At 36.7% G+C, this 14,586-nt stretch overlaps 1 protein-coding gene across 1 annotated transcript in view; it reads right to left on the reverse strand.

The window, feature by feature from the left end:
• Positions 1–14,586, reverse strand: part of DNAH11 (dynein axonemal heavy chain 11) — a 311,756-nt gene that overhangs the window by 273,462 nt on the left and 23,708 nt on the right. The window contains exons 9-12 of the mRNA XM_076006379.1: positions 7,564–7,680; positions 2,495–2,632; positions 2,076–2,200; positions 1,315–1,510 (exon numbers count right to left, since the gene is read on the reverse strand). Coding sequence (XP_075862494.1) covers positions 1,315–1,510; positions 2,076–2,200; positions 2,495–2,632; positions 7,564–7,680 — 576 coding nt within the window. The remainder of the gene's footprint in view (positions 1–1,314; positions 1,511–2,075; positions 2,201–2,494; positions 2,633–7,563; positions 7,681–14,586) is intronic.

Raw genomic sequence — 14,586 nt, forward strand, 5'->3', positions numbered from 1 at the left:
TAGCTATACTCTATTTAGCTTCTATTGTTCTTCCTAAAGTTAAATAATGTCATGATGTTTCACAAATACAATAAAGAAATGTGCGACATGTGATTTCACGTGTGATCAAAGTGCTGTGTTCTTTCAGGCTGTGTCATATGTATATATTTCCACTTAAAGGATCATTTTGTAATTTTACCATTTCTACATTTTAACTTGTATTAGAAAAGCATTTAAAACAATCTCATATTAAAGTTAGTGATGAGTTGAATTTGTTTTCTCTTACTGCTATGGTTAGAGTGATAAAGCTCAGTCTTAAATGTAATTTCTATACTTGCTATCAAGATCATTAAAAAATCCCAAATTAGATAACATTTCAGAAGGAAGGTGTTGATGGGTGAATTATTTCCTATTTTTATTAACTTCAACTTTTCCTAAAACCTGCACATTTTTTATTCCATAATGGCTAAGCTTGCTGTAATTTTCATGGCTTTGCACATTTTTTTGGCAATAAGATTGAACATTTAAATATATACATATATACACGTCTATTATATATCATAATATATAATTTCATATATACAAATATATAAATGGCAATAAAGTTTCATTGTTACATAACACAATGAAATTATGAGAAAATAGATTTATTGAAAAATATATGAAATTTCCCTTTGTTACTTATGTGATAACAAAAGACCTGTTCAATAATATTCATCCTGGATGTTATTTAACTGTTAATATTACTTTTTGTATTAATATGTTGTTCTAGCTTTTTATAAAAATTATTTTTTAATTACCATCAATTTAATTACCATATGTAAGCTTATTGTCCTTCAAAAGAAATTACAATAAATCAAAATTTACCACTGTTCACCAAAAGTATGACAGTTTTTTCATTGTAAATATTCTGTGGATTCCTCAAATTTCATATGATGAAATTTTAACTAAAAAAACTGGTATATTTAATGAATATATTCAGACCAGAAACCATCTGGTAAAGGCTAATGATTTAATTCAGTTGAGCTAACATTTACTAAGTGTTACCAAGTGCCAGACTCTACACCAGAAACATAGAACACAAAGATGAAATGAAATGGACCCTATTCACAGTAGCTCATTATCTAGAAATAATTATGAAATGAAATAATAAAGGATAATTAATAAAGAATTTGAGAAATCTCTAAAACAAAGACCTACTAGAAATTGTTTATAGCTATATTGCTCACAGCACTGATATTTTCACAAAATAAATTACAAATGACTAGAAGTATCAGAAGTATATTTTTAGTAAAAAGGGCATCTATAAAATAACTTCAAAAATCAAATTCCTACCTTTGGGTCAAAGTTGACGCTGAGAAGACCATTTATGGGACTGAATTTAACCAACGGTTGATTCAAATTGAACTCACAGATTTCATCCACACTACTTTTCCATTCATTATAGATATGATTTTCAAATTGGTCTAGCAAAGTGGTCATTTCAACATACTTCTGATAAACTATGGCATTATCAGGATGGCCCGAGAACCTGTAGGAATAAAGTTTTACTACTTGTGTGTGTGTATAAAAAGAGATTTTAGCTTAACTATTTTACCATCATACACAATATATATGTTATACACTATAAGAAATCAGGAAGATCAGGAAGAGAAACAATAAAGAATAATACTATAAATTGGTTTTGCTTTAAAAGGTAGTTATTAAATGAATGGAACTCCAAAGATTTTACTAAATGTCAATAGCAAGAAGTTACCAATTCCTACAAATGAAAGAAAAAGGCACAAAGGACAGCATAATGAAGTATTAGTTATTGAAGGAAGGAAAAACAATAACCAAAAACTCCAAAGATATTGTGGGTGAAAAGAAAAAGTGAAGAGAAGAAAGGATCTGAAAACGTGTAAACATGAAATTATGAGTTCCATTAAAATTATTCCAAAACCACAGGGACAAATCCCTCTCCACAAACCCAACTAGTGAAAGAAGTGAAACAGTCTTATGACTTTCTAAGTGCTAACATGAAGAGCTCAATGCCCTGCATAAAAATCACCCATAACATTAGGATAATTTGCCATGCACTAAGCCTAACTACTTACAAATAATGGAGAGATGCAAAGTTTGACCAAAACGTTTGAAGTCGTTCAAGCACCTCTTTGGCCCATTTGATATTTCCTGAGGTAAATGGCATATTCTTGTTAAGAACTACATGTCCACGTTCAATCTGCAAGTTGATATTTTGGTGAAGAGGAAGAAAGGGAACATTTAATCAGATTGCTTGTAAGCAATTGTTCATTCTGGTTACTTTTACAGTAGTATATGTGTTTAAATAACTTGGTAAGAAGAGCTACAGTCCTAAAGCAGGTTTTCCCTCTCCATGAGGAAACCAATTAAATAAAAGCATAAAAATTTTAGCACCTATATCTAATCTTTAGATATAATTCAATATAGTTCTAGTTGATGGCCATTATCTGCAAAAATGACATTGCAAATGTGTTCAACCTTACCCACCACTTACCTGTTTCACGTGTGTATTATACAGTTGCTTACACGTATCCAATTCTGCATTTAACATATGCACTAGTGTGCTGTAATGTGGGCTGAAAATTTCCATGACAACTGGTTTCTCTAGAAAATTTCCAAATATGGTCAAAAGCTATAAAAATCAAAGTTAAAGAAAGGTTAAGAACTATGAGTTTTTAATACAAACGCTCAGCTCACAATTTTCCCCATTAACCTAGATAAAGTCTAGAACCCTAAAAGTGTCCTGCAATGCTTCAAAATGTAAAACATATTTTTGTATCTCCCTAAAATTTCTATACATCCAATAAAACAAAATCTAGATGTAAAATAGTTTTCCTTCCTCAGTGGAAATCAAGAAGAGTCAGAAACGAACCACTGTCTGTTAGCGATTTCTGTTCCCAGCTACTAACACTTCCTGTTGGGTGCTAGGAAACATTTTAGAAGCTGCTTTGTGGGTATAAGAAGAAAGTTTCATGTGCTTATTTGTTTTGTCCTCCTACAGATGTATTTAGTAGATATAAATATCCACATCCCTATTGGGGACCTCCAGGTCACATCATCAATCATTACAGCAGATGTGCCAGCCACAGTGAATGTCCTACCTAGGGCCCCAGGTGTATCCATGTGTCCTGGCCACCTCCAACAGTGGCATGGGGCAGCAGTGGTGACTGTGCCAAGAAACAAGCACTCTGACCCCTTTGACAGGAATGCTCTGGCTCAAACCAATGCCTTGAGCTGGTCGGATTGTCTCTTTCTCAGAGCGTCAGGGCATGGATGGCTGAATCCATGCTGGGGACAGTTTTGAGCGAGCAAAAACCAGTGGCAAGCAGAGGAAGCTTGATGGTGGAGGACAGAAAAAGGCAGACACATGGAATGAAGAGGATCACATTACCAGCACAGCAGAAGAATGAAGGCCCACAAACTCCTCTTGCTCAGCCAGCGGAGCCCCCTAGATTTCAAGCTACCTTTTACTGCCAGTGGCGGCAAGCTCAGCTGTCTAGCAAGCCTACCCTTGGCTTCCTGGTGGCCTCCCATCTTGTGGGTGCTGCTCAGTGTGGGTTATTTGGTGCGCTGACATGAGATAGCTTTCCTCACAAGCAAAATGATATAATTAAAAAATATATTTTTACAGAACCAATGTTTCTATAGCGCTATATGTCAGGAACTTTGTGTTAAGGGCCTTAAAAATGCTGTTATTACCACATGCTCCAAGTGAGGAGACTGAACTTTGGGAAGGAAGTAACATGCCCCAATTCACACAGCTACTGGCGACAGAGCTGGGATTTGAACCCAGGCGGTCTGGCACCTGGAGCTGTGCTTCAGTGTAGCCTTTTGTCAGCTAAGGTGTCATGAAAAGTTATGCTGTTTTGTTATTTGATTACTCTGTGTGGGCTTCATAATGATAAGTTATTAGGCCTGCAAAGCAAAAGAGCTCTGTCCTTTTCCTCAGGGAAATATGTCCCCCAAAACTTGATTTAAAAAAACAGCTTTCTAATAAAAATTTTTTTAACATTTTCATAAACTACATTTGCTGAAAAGAAAATCATCATTAAAAAAATTACATTAAAATGTAACTCTAACTATACCTTAGAGGCCAATTCAGACAAACACAGTACAGCTTTTTCTGGTAACATCAATTATAACTACAGTAGAAACCATTAAGTGTTTTAAAAATCCACTTGGTTAGCTGCTACCTAGCAAAATGTAAATTATTAACTTTCTTCTCACAGCCATTGTTGAGTTGGGCTTCACGTAAAAATTCAAGACTGAATACTGCCTCATAGATTTAATAAAAATGTGTGCTCCAATGAGTGGAAAATACATTTTTCACAACATTAGTTTTCAAACACTTATCATATTGACCACAACTGAAACAATGCCAGAAGCTTCCTAGATTCATCACATCTTGCCTTCCCTGCTTAGTGGTCCCTTAACTCAAAGTGTAAAAGTGGGAAGACATAGAGAAAATATTCTTTTGGGCAAGGCACACTGGCCTACACCTGTAATCCCAGCACTTTGGGAGGCTGAGGCAGGAAGACTGTTTGAGGCCAAGAATTCAAGACCAGCCTGGGCAACATAGCGAGACCTCTGTTTCTAAAAAAAAAAAAAAAAAAAGAATTAAATTATCCGGGTGTGGTGTGCACCTATAGTCCAGCTACTCAGGAGGCTGAGGTGGGAGGATTGCTTGAGTCCAGGAGTTCAAGGTTATAGTGAGCTATGATAGGGCCACTGCACTCCAGCCTGGGTGACAGAGCCAGACCCTGACTCCAAAATAAAAAACCACCACCAAAATATTCTTTGGGAGGTTTTAAAGTCAAAAAGCAGTAAGAAGAGTCTCAACCTTCTTAGGCAGTATACATTGCCATAATTATTCATCATTACAAATATCTAAAAGTTACTCTCCAGGATGAGAATAATGACCATTTGAAACTCCTGGTTCCTTGTCACAGTAGAACTAAGAGTTATTTATGAAGAGTACAGATGTTTTCCTTCATGTCGACTTCAAAAAGCTACAGATTGATTTCCACCACATGCTTGTTTTTCTAGATATCCCATTTGAGATCTGTGAGGTTTACCTTAATTTTCTTCCATTTTTCAGTTTCATTACATAATATAGCCTTTCATAACACTACTGTCACTACTCAACGTAGTGCATATTCATGCCTAGATTTGCTTCTTTCAAAGATTTTTAAAAATCTGCAGCCACTCACATGACACACAGCTCCACAATTTAATAGCTTTCAAATATATTGCCTGAAGTCTTTTCTAGAACACTTTTTTCTTACATATTTCAGTTTACCTTCATTTAAGTTTTAGAAAGCCATTCGTTAGTATTTTGTTTGGTTTCCAATGAGCACCAGCACTTTAGGCTTTGAAGTTCTACAGTTTTACACTATGGAAGAGTAGTGTTTAGTTCCAGTGCCCTTCCTGGCCATGTCTTTGACAATAACAGGTATGGATTCGTCATCTTCAGAGAAGAGTCTGCAAATATTTCTTCCCAGAGACCAACAGTCAATGGTCAAGTTCATCATCCTATACCTATGGGTGAAATCATTCTCTCCTTAAGTGCACAAGCTCATATTTATTTCTTCTGCCATTACTCTTCCAGCAACTCACCCTCATCATTGTGTCATTTCAATACACAGACTACCAGTCAGTCCACCTCAGTGCAAGTAGTTATGAAATGCCTGTTTGTACAGGGCACTACAGAAGGTGACCCGCAACAGAACAAAGGCCACAGATTGTACCCCGCCCTCACAGAGCTTACAACAGTAGGCTCTCAGCGGATATTTTTTCAGTATATGGGGACAAATGTGTGGAAAGTTAAAGAAAAAAATACATAACAATAAAGTGAGAGATAAAGTTATTTAGAAAAAAATGAACTGGTACGTACTGTAACGGAATCCATATTAACGGTTGTTAGAATAGAGACTGGAATTGAAATGGAAGGAGCCTCTGTAATTGAGATTTCACTCTACATTCTTTTTTACAGTTATTTATCAAAGCATGAAAGAAAACTAGTTCCAGTAACAGAGAATATGATAGACTGCTATGCAGACATTAAGAAATAATATTGTTGAATTCATAAAAGCACGAAAAAATATTTATGGCTCTTTGCTAAGTGGAAAAACTTACAATAGGGGATCAGAATATAATGTCATTTTTGTCAAAAAGAAATATGTATGCATATCTAAGTTGAAGAAAAAATAGTGGTAGTATTAAATAGTAACTATACCTGAGAGATGAGATTACTGGTCAATTTATAATAATAGGCTATATATTTTGACCAACGGCATCTCAGTCCCACCAAAGAATTCTTAAAAAACAAAGAACTATTTCGTCCTCATGAGTTCTCCAAGTTAAAATGCTTAACTGGGGCCAGAGGATACTGGTGGCTTTACCAATGTCTGGCCAATGCATTTGAATTTGAAGGTCAAAATCAAACAGTATCTTTTAAAAGTCCAGGTCAGCTATTTTGTTCTGCACTGCCATTCTCAATGAACTGTGCCCACAATTTCCTGGCTGTGTTTTTTCTGATAATAAGCCCTCATTTCTTCTTTTGGGATGTCACCTAATTAATTCCCTTCTTTGACAAGTTTCACATGCCATCCATATTTCCCATATTATAAGCTTTCCATTTGGGGGAACTATCAAGATCTTTTTTTTTATGCAACCTTTTTTAAAATGTAGACAGGGTCTCGATCTGTCACCCAGGCTAGAGTGCCATGGTGCCATCATAGTTCACTGTAACCTCAAACTCCTGGGCTCAAGTGATTCTCTCATGGGTGTGCACAATCATTCCCTGCTAATTTTTTAATTTTTTTGTAGAGATGGGGGTCTCAATATGTTGCCCAGGGTGGTCTCAAACTCTTGGCCTTAAGTGATCCTCCCAAAGTGCTTGGATTACAGGAGTGAGACACTGAGCCCAGCCCTTTTATGCAGCTCTTAATACACATATATCATATTTCATTAATTCTATGACAAACATACTTTCATGTTTCAATATCTCTGAAATTGGAATGCATTATACAACCGATGGAATCATAACTGTTTGGTAACATTTTTTTCTTTATTTATATACAAAATAATGTTGTATCTGATAATCAATGATGTCTTACACTTGATTAAATATAGTATACAAATTGCTACTTATTTCAGAGTAATAAAATAGGCAGTTGAACCTAACATACATAGACAATGGTAAAGAAAAGAAATTCCTGAATTAACAAATATTTTTCACTTTTCACTGTGCCTTAATTTTGAATCAATATTTCAGTGGCCAGAACAAAGCTTGCTCTAAAGGTAATGAGAAGTAAAACACTATGAATGCAAGAAAAGAACAATAGTGAAATGTCCTGAAATGACCTTGTCCAAAGTAAATGTCATTATTCATTAGTGCATTATTCAGTTTATTATTCAGTGAGATGAATTTGAAGGGAATGTGACTAGTTAATCTAGTTAATACTCTATCTGAATCAAAAAGGAATGTATTCAACCTTTTCATGTAACATCCTAAATTATTCATTAGTAAAACATTTTTATGATAGCTTTTTCAGAACTAACCTTAAATGCAGCTTCTAAACCATTGCAGTGAAAGAAAGCTTCACAAAGGATTGTCCCAAGCCTTCTGTCAAAATCCAAAATTTTGGACTTAAATGCAACATAATCACTTTCAAATACCTGTAAAATTCAAAGTAAAATATTAGTTTACAGGCAAGAATCCAACAGTGAAAATAGCAATTACATAAGTATGACATTACTTTTTCTTTCTCTCTACCTCTTTGAAGGAATTTATTTTTCATAGCAGGATTCCAGAGAAGATCAAGAAAGATCTATGCCTGACTATGCAAGTGGCTGCCTTATAGGGACACTGAATGTTCAGCACTGTCACCTCATGTTTTCACAATTTTATTCCCTAGCCCGGACCCCAACATCAGTGCTTGTGTCCATACTCTCCCATGTAACCATCAGTCTGCTCTCCTCCTCCCAATCCATTTTGATTATAAACGAAAAAGGTTTTCACACACACACACAAAAGCTTATCCTCATTATAACTTTAGTCTATCTGTAATTTTAAATACAAATGGTTTTTTTTTTTTTTTTTTTTTTTTTGAGACAGAGTCTCGTTTTGTTGCCCAGGCTAGAGTGAGTGCCATGGCGTCAGCCTAGCTCACAGCAACCTCAAACTCCTGGGCTCCAGCGATCCTTCTGCCTCAGCCTCCCGAGTACCTGGGACTACAGGCATGTGCCACCATGCCCGGCTAATTTTTTTTTTATATATATATATCAGTTGGCCAATTAATTTCTTTCTATTTATAGTAGAGACGGGGTCTCGCTCTTGCTCAGGCTGGTTTTGAACTCCTGACCTTGAGCAATCCGCCCGCCTCGGCCTCCCAGAGAGCTAGGATTACAGGCGTGAGCCACCGCGCCCGGCCCTACAAATGGTTTTGTTTGTTGTTTTTCATGGAGTGGAAAACCTACATGGAAACACTATTTCTTTAGGTGAGAACTAAAATCCACAGATCTGTAAGAAAGTATCATTAGTGATACAGAGGAAACATAAATACTCTTCCATTTTCCCAGTTTCTTATCAAAATGCAGTTAACAACCCCCAGTTTCCTCCTAATACATTACCACCCACTCCCATAATTAGAAAGACTGAAGCAATAAAAGAGTTACTATCATTCTCATATTATTGCAGTACATTGTCTTCAGTGAAGTCGTCCCAGGAATTCAGAAACACTTTGGTGCTTTGCAGTCAAGAGACCGCTGAAGTGCATGCCACAGATTAAACATTATGAAGGCCTTTGCCTCCACCATAAACTGAGCCTCCATCTATTGATAATAATGATCATAACAGTAATACTGACAGCTAACATTTAGTTCTATTCTAAATACTTTACATTATTAATTCAATTCTCAACACGAGGTACAGGTTTGTAGGAGCCAACAAACTCAGAGAAGTTAAATCTTTTGCCAAAGATCACACCATTGGTAATGGCAGTGCCAGAATTTAAATCCATGCAGTCTGGCTTGAGAGCCCACACTCTCAACTATGATGCTGTGTTTCTGCGAAGGAATGTACCTGCTAGGGTTTGAATGTTTCTGTCCTGACAAAATTCAAATGCTGAGATCCTAATCCTCAAGGTGACCAAGGTGACAGTATTAGGAAGAGGTGCCTTTGGGAGATGATCAGGTAAGGAGGGCAGAACCCTCACCAATGGGATTAGTGCCCCTTGCAAAAGAGGCCTGGGTGAAATCACTCAGTCCTTCCATCGTGTGAGGACAGCTACATGGCTTCATCTATGCACCAGAAAGCAGCCCTTGCCAGACACTGAATCTGTCAGCACCTTGATCTCGCACTTCTCAGCCTTTGGAACTGCAAAAAATAAATTTCTGTTGTTTATAAGCTACCCAGTTCATGGTATTTTGTCACAGTAGCCTGAACAGACCAAGACAGCACCTTATGCTGAATTCAACACACACTGAAAAATAAAGTATAACAACAAAGTTCTAGAACACTGTGTGTCATACACTGCAATGCTATATTTAGCATCAAGAAGTCTCCACAGCTCCTGAATTAGAGCCAAGCAATCTCTTCATTCAAGGACCATTGACTTTTAAAGGTAAACACAACTTATTAACAAGTTTTAACAAGCCTGACTCATCCCTCTTTTCTGTATGGTAACAACATACCATTTAAGATCTTCAAACATTAATTGAACACTTAGAGATAAGTAAATATCTCACGGAGAGGAAAAAATGCTAATCTCCACTCTGATACTCTTCCTCACCCCCTACCACCTCACGCACTCTTTCCTGAAACCAAACTTAGAACAGCACGTAAGACCTCTCCCTTGGGATGTCCCACAGAAAATTCACACTTATCTCATACAAATGTGAACTCATCATCTTCTCTACAAAGCTATTTCCCTTTCTACATATCCTAACACAAAACCCAGCAACCTCCTTGACTCCTCTTTCTGTCAAGTGCTATCAATCTTACTGCCTAATTCCTTCTGGAATATTCCACCATGCTGTACTTCTCTAGGCATACCCCAGTCCAAATCACCATTACTGTTCATCTAGATTTCTGTAAACCACTTTCTAACTACTCTCGCTGCCTCTTGTCTTGCTCTGATTCATCTTCCAAACTGCAGCCTAAATCATCTTTCTGAAATAGAAATCTTATGTCTCTCTCTTGTTCATTATCCTCCAATTCATAATCTCGGCTTGGATCCCTCCATTTCCTAGGAGAGAGACCAAAGATTTTAGCATAATCCACAAAGCCCTATATAGTCTGGACCCTACTTACTGCCTCTAACTACTCTGCCACTGCCCCCAGTTTCACACTCCAGGATCTAGCCAACCTGCCTTATCACATTCTCATTCTCTCTCACCCACTCCTCATCTGCTTCTTTTCTATTTATATGAAAGGTCTCAGTTTACTTTTCACCTCCTCTGAAAAGGGGCCCTGTGAAAATGTTCCCATAGCACTCTGTGCTCCAATTCATTTTCTGTATCCATGAACATAATCATGGAATTTTTCTTCTTTGGCCCATTAATAGGTGGATTACACTGATTTTCAATTATTGAACCAAACTTGCGTCTCTAGAATAAATCACAGTTGGACATAGTATATAATTCTTTTTATATTGGTGGGAATGTAGACTGGTACAGGCATTATGGAAAACAACATGGAGATTCCTAAAGAAATTAAAAATAGAACTACCATATGACCCAGCAATCCCTCTGCTGGGTATATACCTAAAGGAGATAAAATCACTACCTCGTAAAGACATCTGCACTCCCATGTTCATTGCAGCAATATTCATAAGAGCCCAGATATGGAAATGGCCCATTTATAAGTGAGAACATGCAGCATTTACTTTTCTGTTCTTGATTTACTCCACTTATGGATCATAGCAGCATTATCTGTGATAGCCAAAAGGTGGAAGCAATCCAAGTACCCATCAACAGACAAACAAAACGCAGTATGTACACACAATGAAATAAAACATGGGTAAAACTTATGGGTAAAACTTAAAAACATTATGCTAAGTGAAATAAGCCTCAAAAGGACAAATATTGTATAATTCCACTTAAATGAGGTACTTAGTCAAATGTAGAGAGACAGAAAGTAAAATAGTGGTTAGCAGGGCCTGGTGAGGTAAGGGAGAATGGAGAAGTTATTGCTTAATGGGTCAGGCACTTTGCTTTAGGATGATAAATTCTGGAGGTGGCTTGCGGGATGGTTGCACAAAAATGACTTCATGTCACTGAACTGTATACTTTAAAAAAGATAAAACAGTAAATTTTATGTTATTTGCATTTTACAATAAAAAAGGAATGAAATTCAGGTACACGTTACAACACAGATGAAGACTGAAGACATTATGTGAAGTGTGAAATAAGCATGTCATAAAAGGGCAAATACTATATGATTCTATTTATATACGGCATCTGCTGTCATTCAGATTGTTTTTCCTCTGTAAGTAGTCATTTCTCTCTCACTGCTTTCAAGATTTATTTTCAGATTTCAGAAGTTTAATTATGTCTTGGCGTAAATTTCTCTGTGTTTATCCTTGGGTTTATCTTTCTTTTACTGATTTCTAATTTATTCTTGAATCTGTAGGTTTATATTTCTTTCCAAATTTGGAAATTTGGGGCCATTATTTGAAACCTTTTCAGTTCTACTTTCTTTCTCCTCTCTTTCTGCAACTCCAGTGACAAGATTAGTTCTTCTGTTAGTGTCTCACATGTCCCTGAGGTAGTGCTCATTCCAGTCTATTTTCTGTTGCTCACATTGGGTGGTTTCTATTGTTCTATCTTTTGTTTCACTGACTCTTTCCTCCATTCTTCCACTTTGCTATTGAGACCAATCACTGGAAATGTTTATATTTTTCAGTGCTAAAAATCCCATTTGGCTCTTCTTTTATCTTAAATCTCTTTGCTGAGAATTTCTACTTCTTTACTGAGGTTTTCTATTTTTTCATTTGTTTCAAACACATTCATACAGGTTGAGCATCCGTAATCCAGAAGTCTGAAATGCTCCAAAATCCAAAACTTTGAGCACTAACATGATGCCAATAAGTAAAAAATTCTACATATAAATACTTAACACAAACTTTGTTTCATGCACAAAATTATTACAAATATTTTGTAGGATTACCTTAGTCTCTGTACATAAGATATATATAAAACAAAGGAATTTTGTGTTCAGTCTTGGGTCCTATTCCTAAGATATTTCATTATGTATATGTAAATATTACAAAATTATTTTTTTAATCCAAAACCATTTTGATCATAGATATTTCAGATAAAGAATACTCAACCTATAATAGCTTATTGAAGCATTTTTATCATGGCTGCTTTAAAATCTTTGTCAGATAATTCCAACATCTCTATTATCTTGGTGTTAGCATCTATTGATCATCTTTTTTTCATTCAGTTATCTTTCTGGTTCTTAGTATAACAAGTGATATTTGATTGAAATCTAGATATTTTCATATTATTGTTGGTCTCTGGATATTATTTAAACCTCCTGTGTTGCTGGTTTTCTCTGACATTGTTCTAGCCTCATTACTGTCAAGTGTGGACAGCAGTCCAGGTTCTCTACTCAGCCATCTATTCATGCCCAAGGGCAGGGCGTTCCTTGTTATGCCTGGGCTGGGGCAGGAGCTCTGGTTCCCCAGGTGGTCTCTACTGATGCCACAGTGTGGGTGGCCTCGTTACCACTTGGACATTGTGAAAGTCCTGACTCTCCACCAGGCTTCTGCTGACACCACCCGAGTCAGGTGAGGATGCTGCTGTGTAAGGCAGGCAACCCAGCATTGCTACGTGGTTTCCACAGACACCATAGTGAGTGAGGCTCATTCCTGGCAAGACGGGAAAAAAATCATGGTTCCCTACTTGGCTACCTCTGACATCACCCAGTAGGGGTGGGGGCTGGACTACCTTGATCCCAACTGGGCTTAAGTCTAGGGTTGCCACTCAGCCTTTCCTGGCAGGGGTTGTGGTGGGGCATAGTTTCTTCTGTGATGTTTGACTACAGTGCAAAGACTATCACATTTTTCTTGCTAGACTGCTCCCTTCTTGGTCCTTTGGCTAGAGAGACAGATCAGGCTTCTGGCTTTCATTGCAGGTTTTTTTTTTTTTTTTTTTTTTTTTGTCTGAGCCCACTAACATTTCCAGATTGCCAGTCTCTTTAGCTCCAGTTGCCTAAAATAACCCAGAAACTCATCACCATTTTGTTTCTTGGGTCCCAGAGTCTGTAGTCAACCTGCCTTCTTTTCACCTCTCAGAGTCTTCTTATGTTTTATATATAATGGTCAGTGTTTCACTAGATTTCACTAGCATTAATGGGAGGGATAGGAAAAAGTACATCTCTATCTTTCCAGAAGCAGAAGTTTCTAATTAAATTTTTAAACAATGATATTTACTACTCTAAATAACACTTAAAAATAACACAAACTATAGTACATAAATTCAATTCAATAATATGCAGTTAAAGAGTAATGTTATTGTAATGATAGAGAATAACTGTCAACATATTAATATATCATTAAGTGATAAAAGCAAGGTAGAAATGAAGTATAGAGGATTCCATTTGTGCAAAATCAGAAAACAAAATAAACACATGTATATGCTAATATGTACACCAAGTATATCTGGAATATTACACAGGAAACTCATAATAGAGATCCTTTGGGGAGAAAAAATGAAAGACTAGGGAAAAGGTGGTAGGGTAAGAAGAAAGGAACTAAATTTTTACAAATGTTGCCTTTCCAAAAGAATGACTAAGGAAGGTTTTTAAATAACTACTTTCATCTTAAAAAATACACAGGCAAAACATATGAAAATGCTTAATAAAGAAATCTATATAGTTAAAATTAGAAAATACTACAGAAAGTAATAGCAAAAGAATAGTTCAGCAGGCAAGAACAGAACAACAGACCTATTGTAGGAATTGTAATATAAGCTAGTACAGATTGACTAAATGACTACTTTTAAAATGGTTTAGATTTTGGTATAATGGCAGCCTAGGTACTTGGATCAAGCTTCCCACTGAAAGCTAGCAGGAAAACAGACACAGCAACCTGGATCACTCCATCTCAGGGCACAGGTGCTAGGGGGAGTTCCCCCAGACAAACTTATTCCCTTCATTTCAATGAGGATGCCATGAAGCAGATGAATTCTAAAGAGCCAGGGTGGCACAGGGAAAAGAATGCAGGCATTGGGGTTGAGAGTTCTAGATTTGAATCTCTGTTCCACCACTTGGAAACTGCAATCTCAGGTAATTTGCCGAACCTGTCATTTGCCTGAGAGACCACTGTCAGGGTCATAGAGAGAATTTGAGGAGGAAAGTGGTGAAGGTATGGTACAATGCCTGGCGTGTAGCACTTGCTCAATACATATTAATTGGCTCCGATTAACAGAAACTAAGTGGAACCAAGGGGTTAGCCTCAAGAAAAAAAGCTGCAATCTTTGCTTATATTCCTGATGCATGTAGATGCAAAAGTCCTCAACAAAATACTAGCAAACTGAATCCAACAGCACATCAAGAAGATAATATGTCATGATCAA

Source organism: Microcebus murinus, chromosome 9 (genome assembly GCF_040939455.1).
Source record: "Microcebus murinus isolate Inina chromosome 9, M.murinus_Inina_mat1.0, whole genome shotgun sequence".
Classification (NCBI taxonomy): domain Eukaryota; kingdom Metazoa; phylum Chordata; class Mammalia; order Primates; family Cheirogaleidae; genus Microcebus; species Microcebus murinus.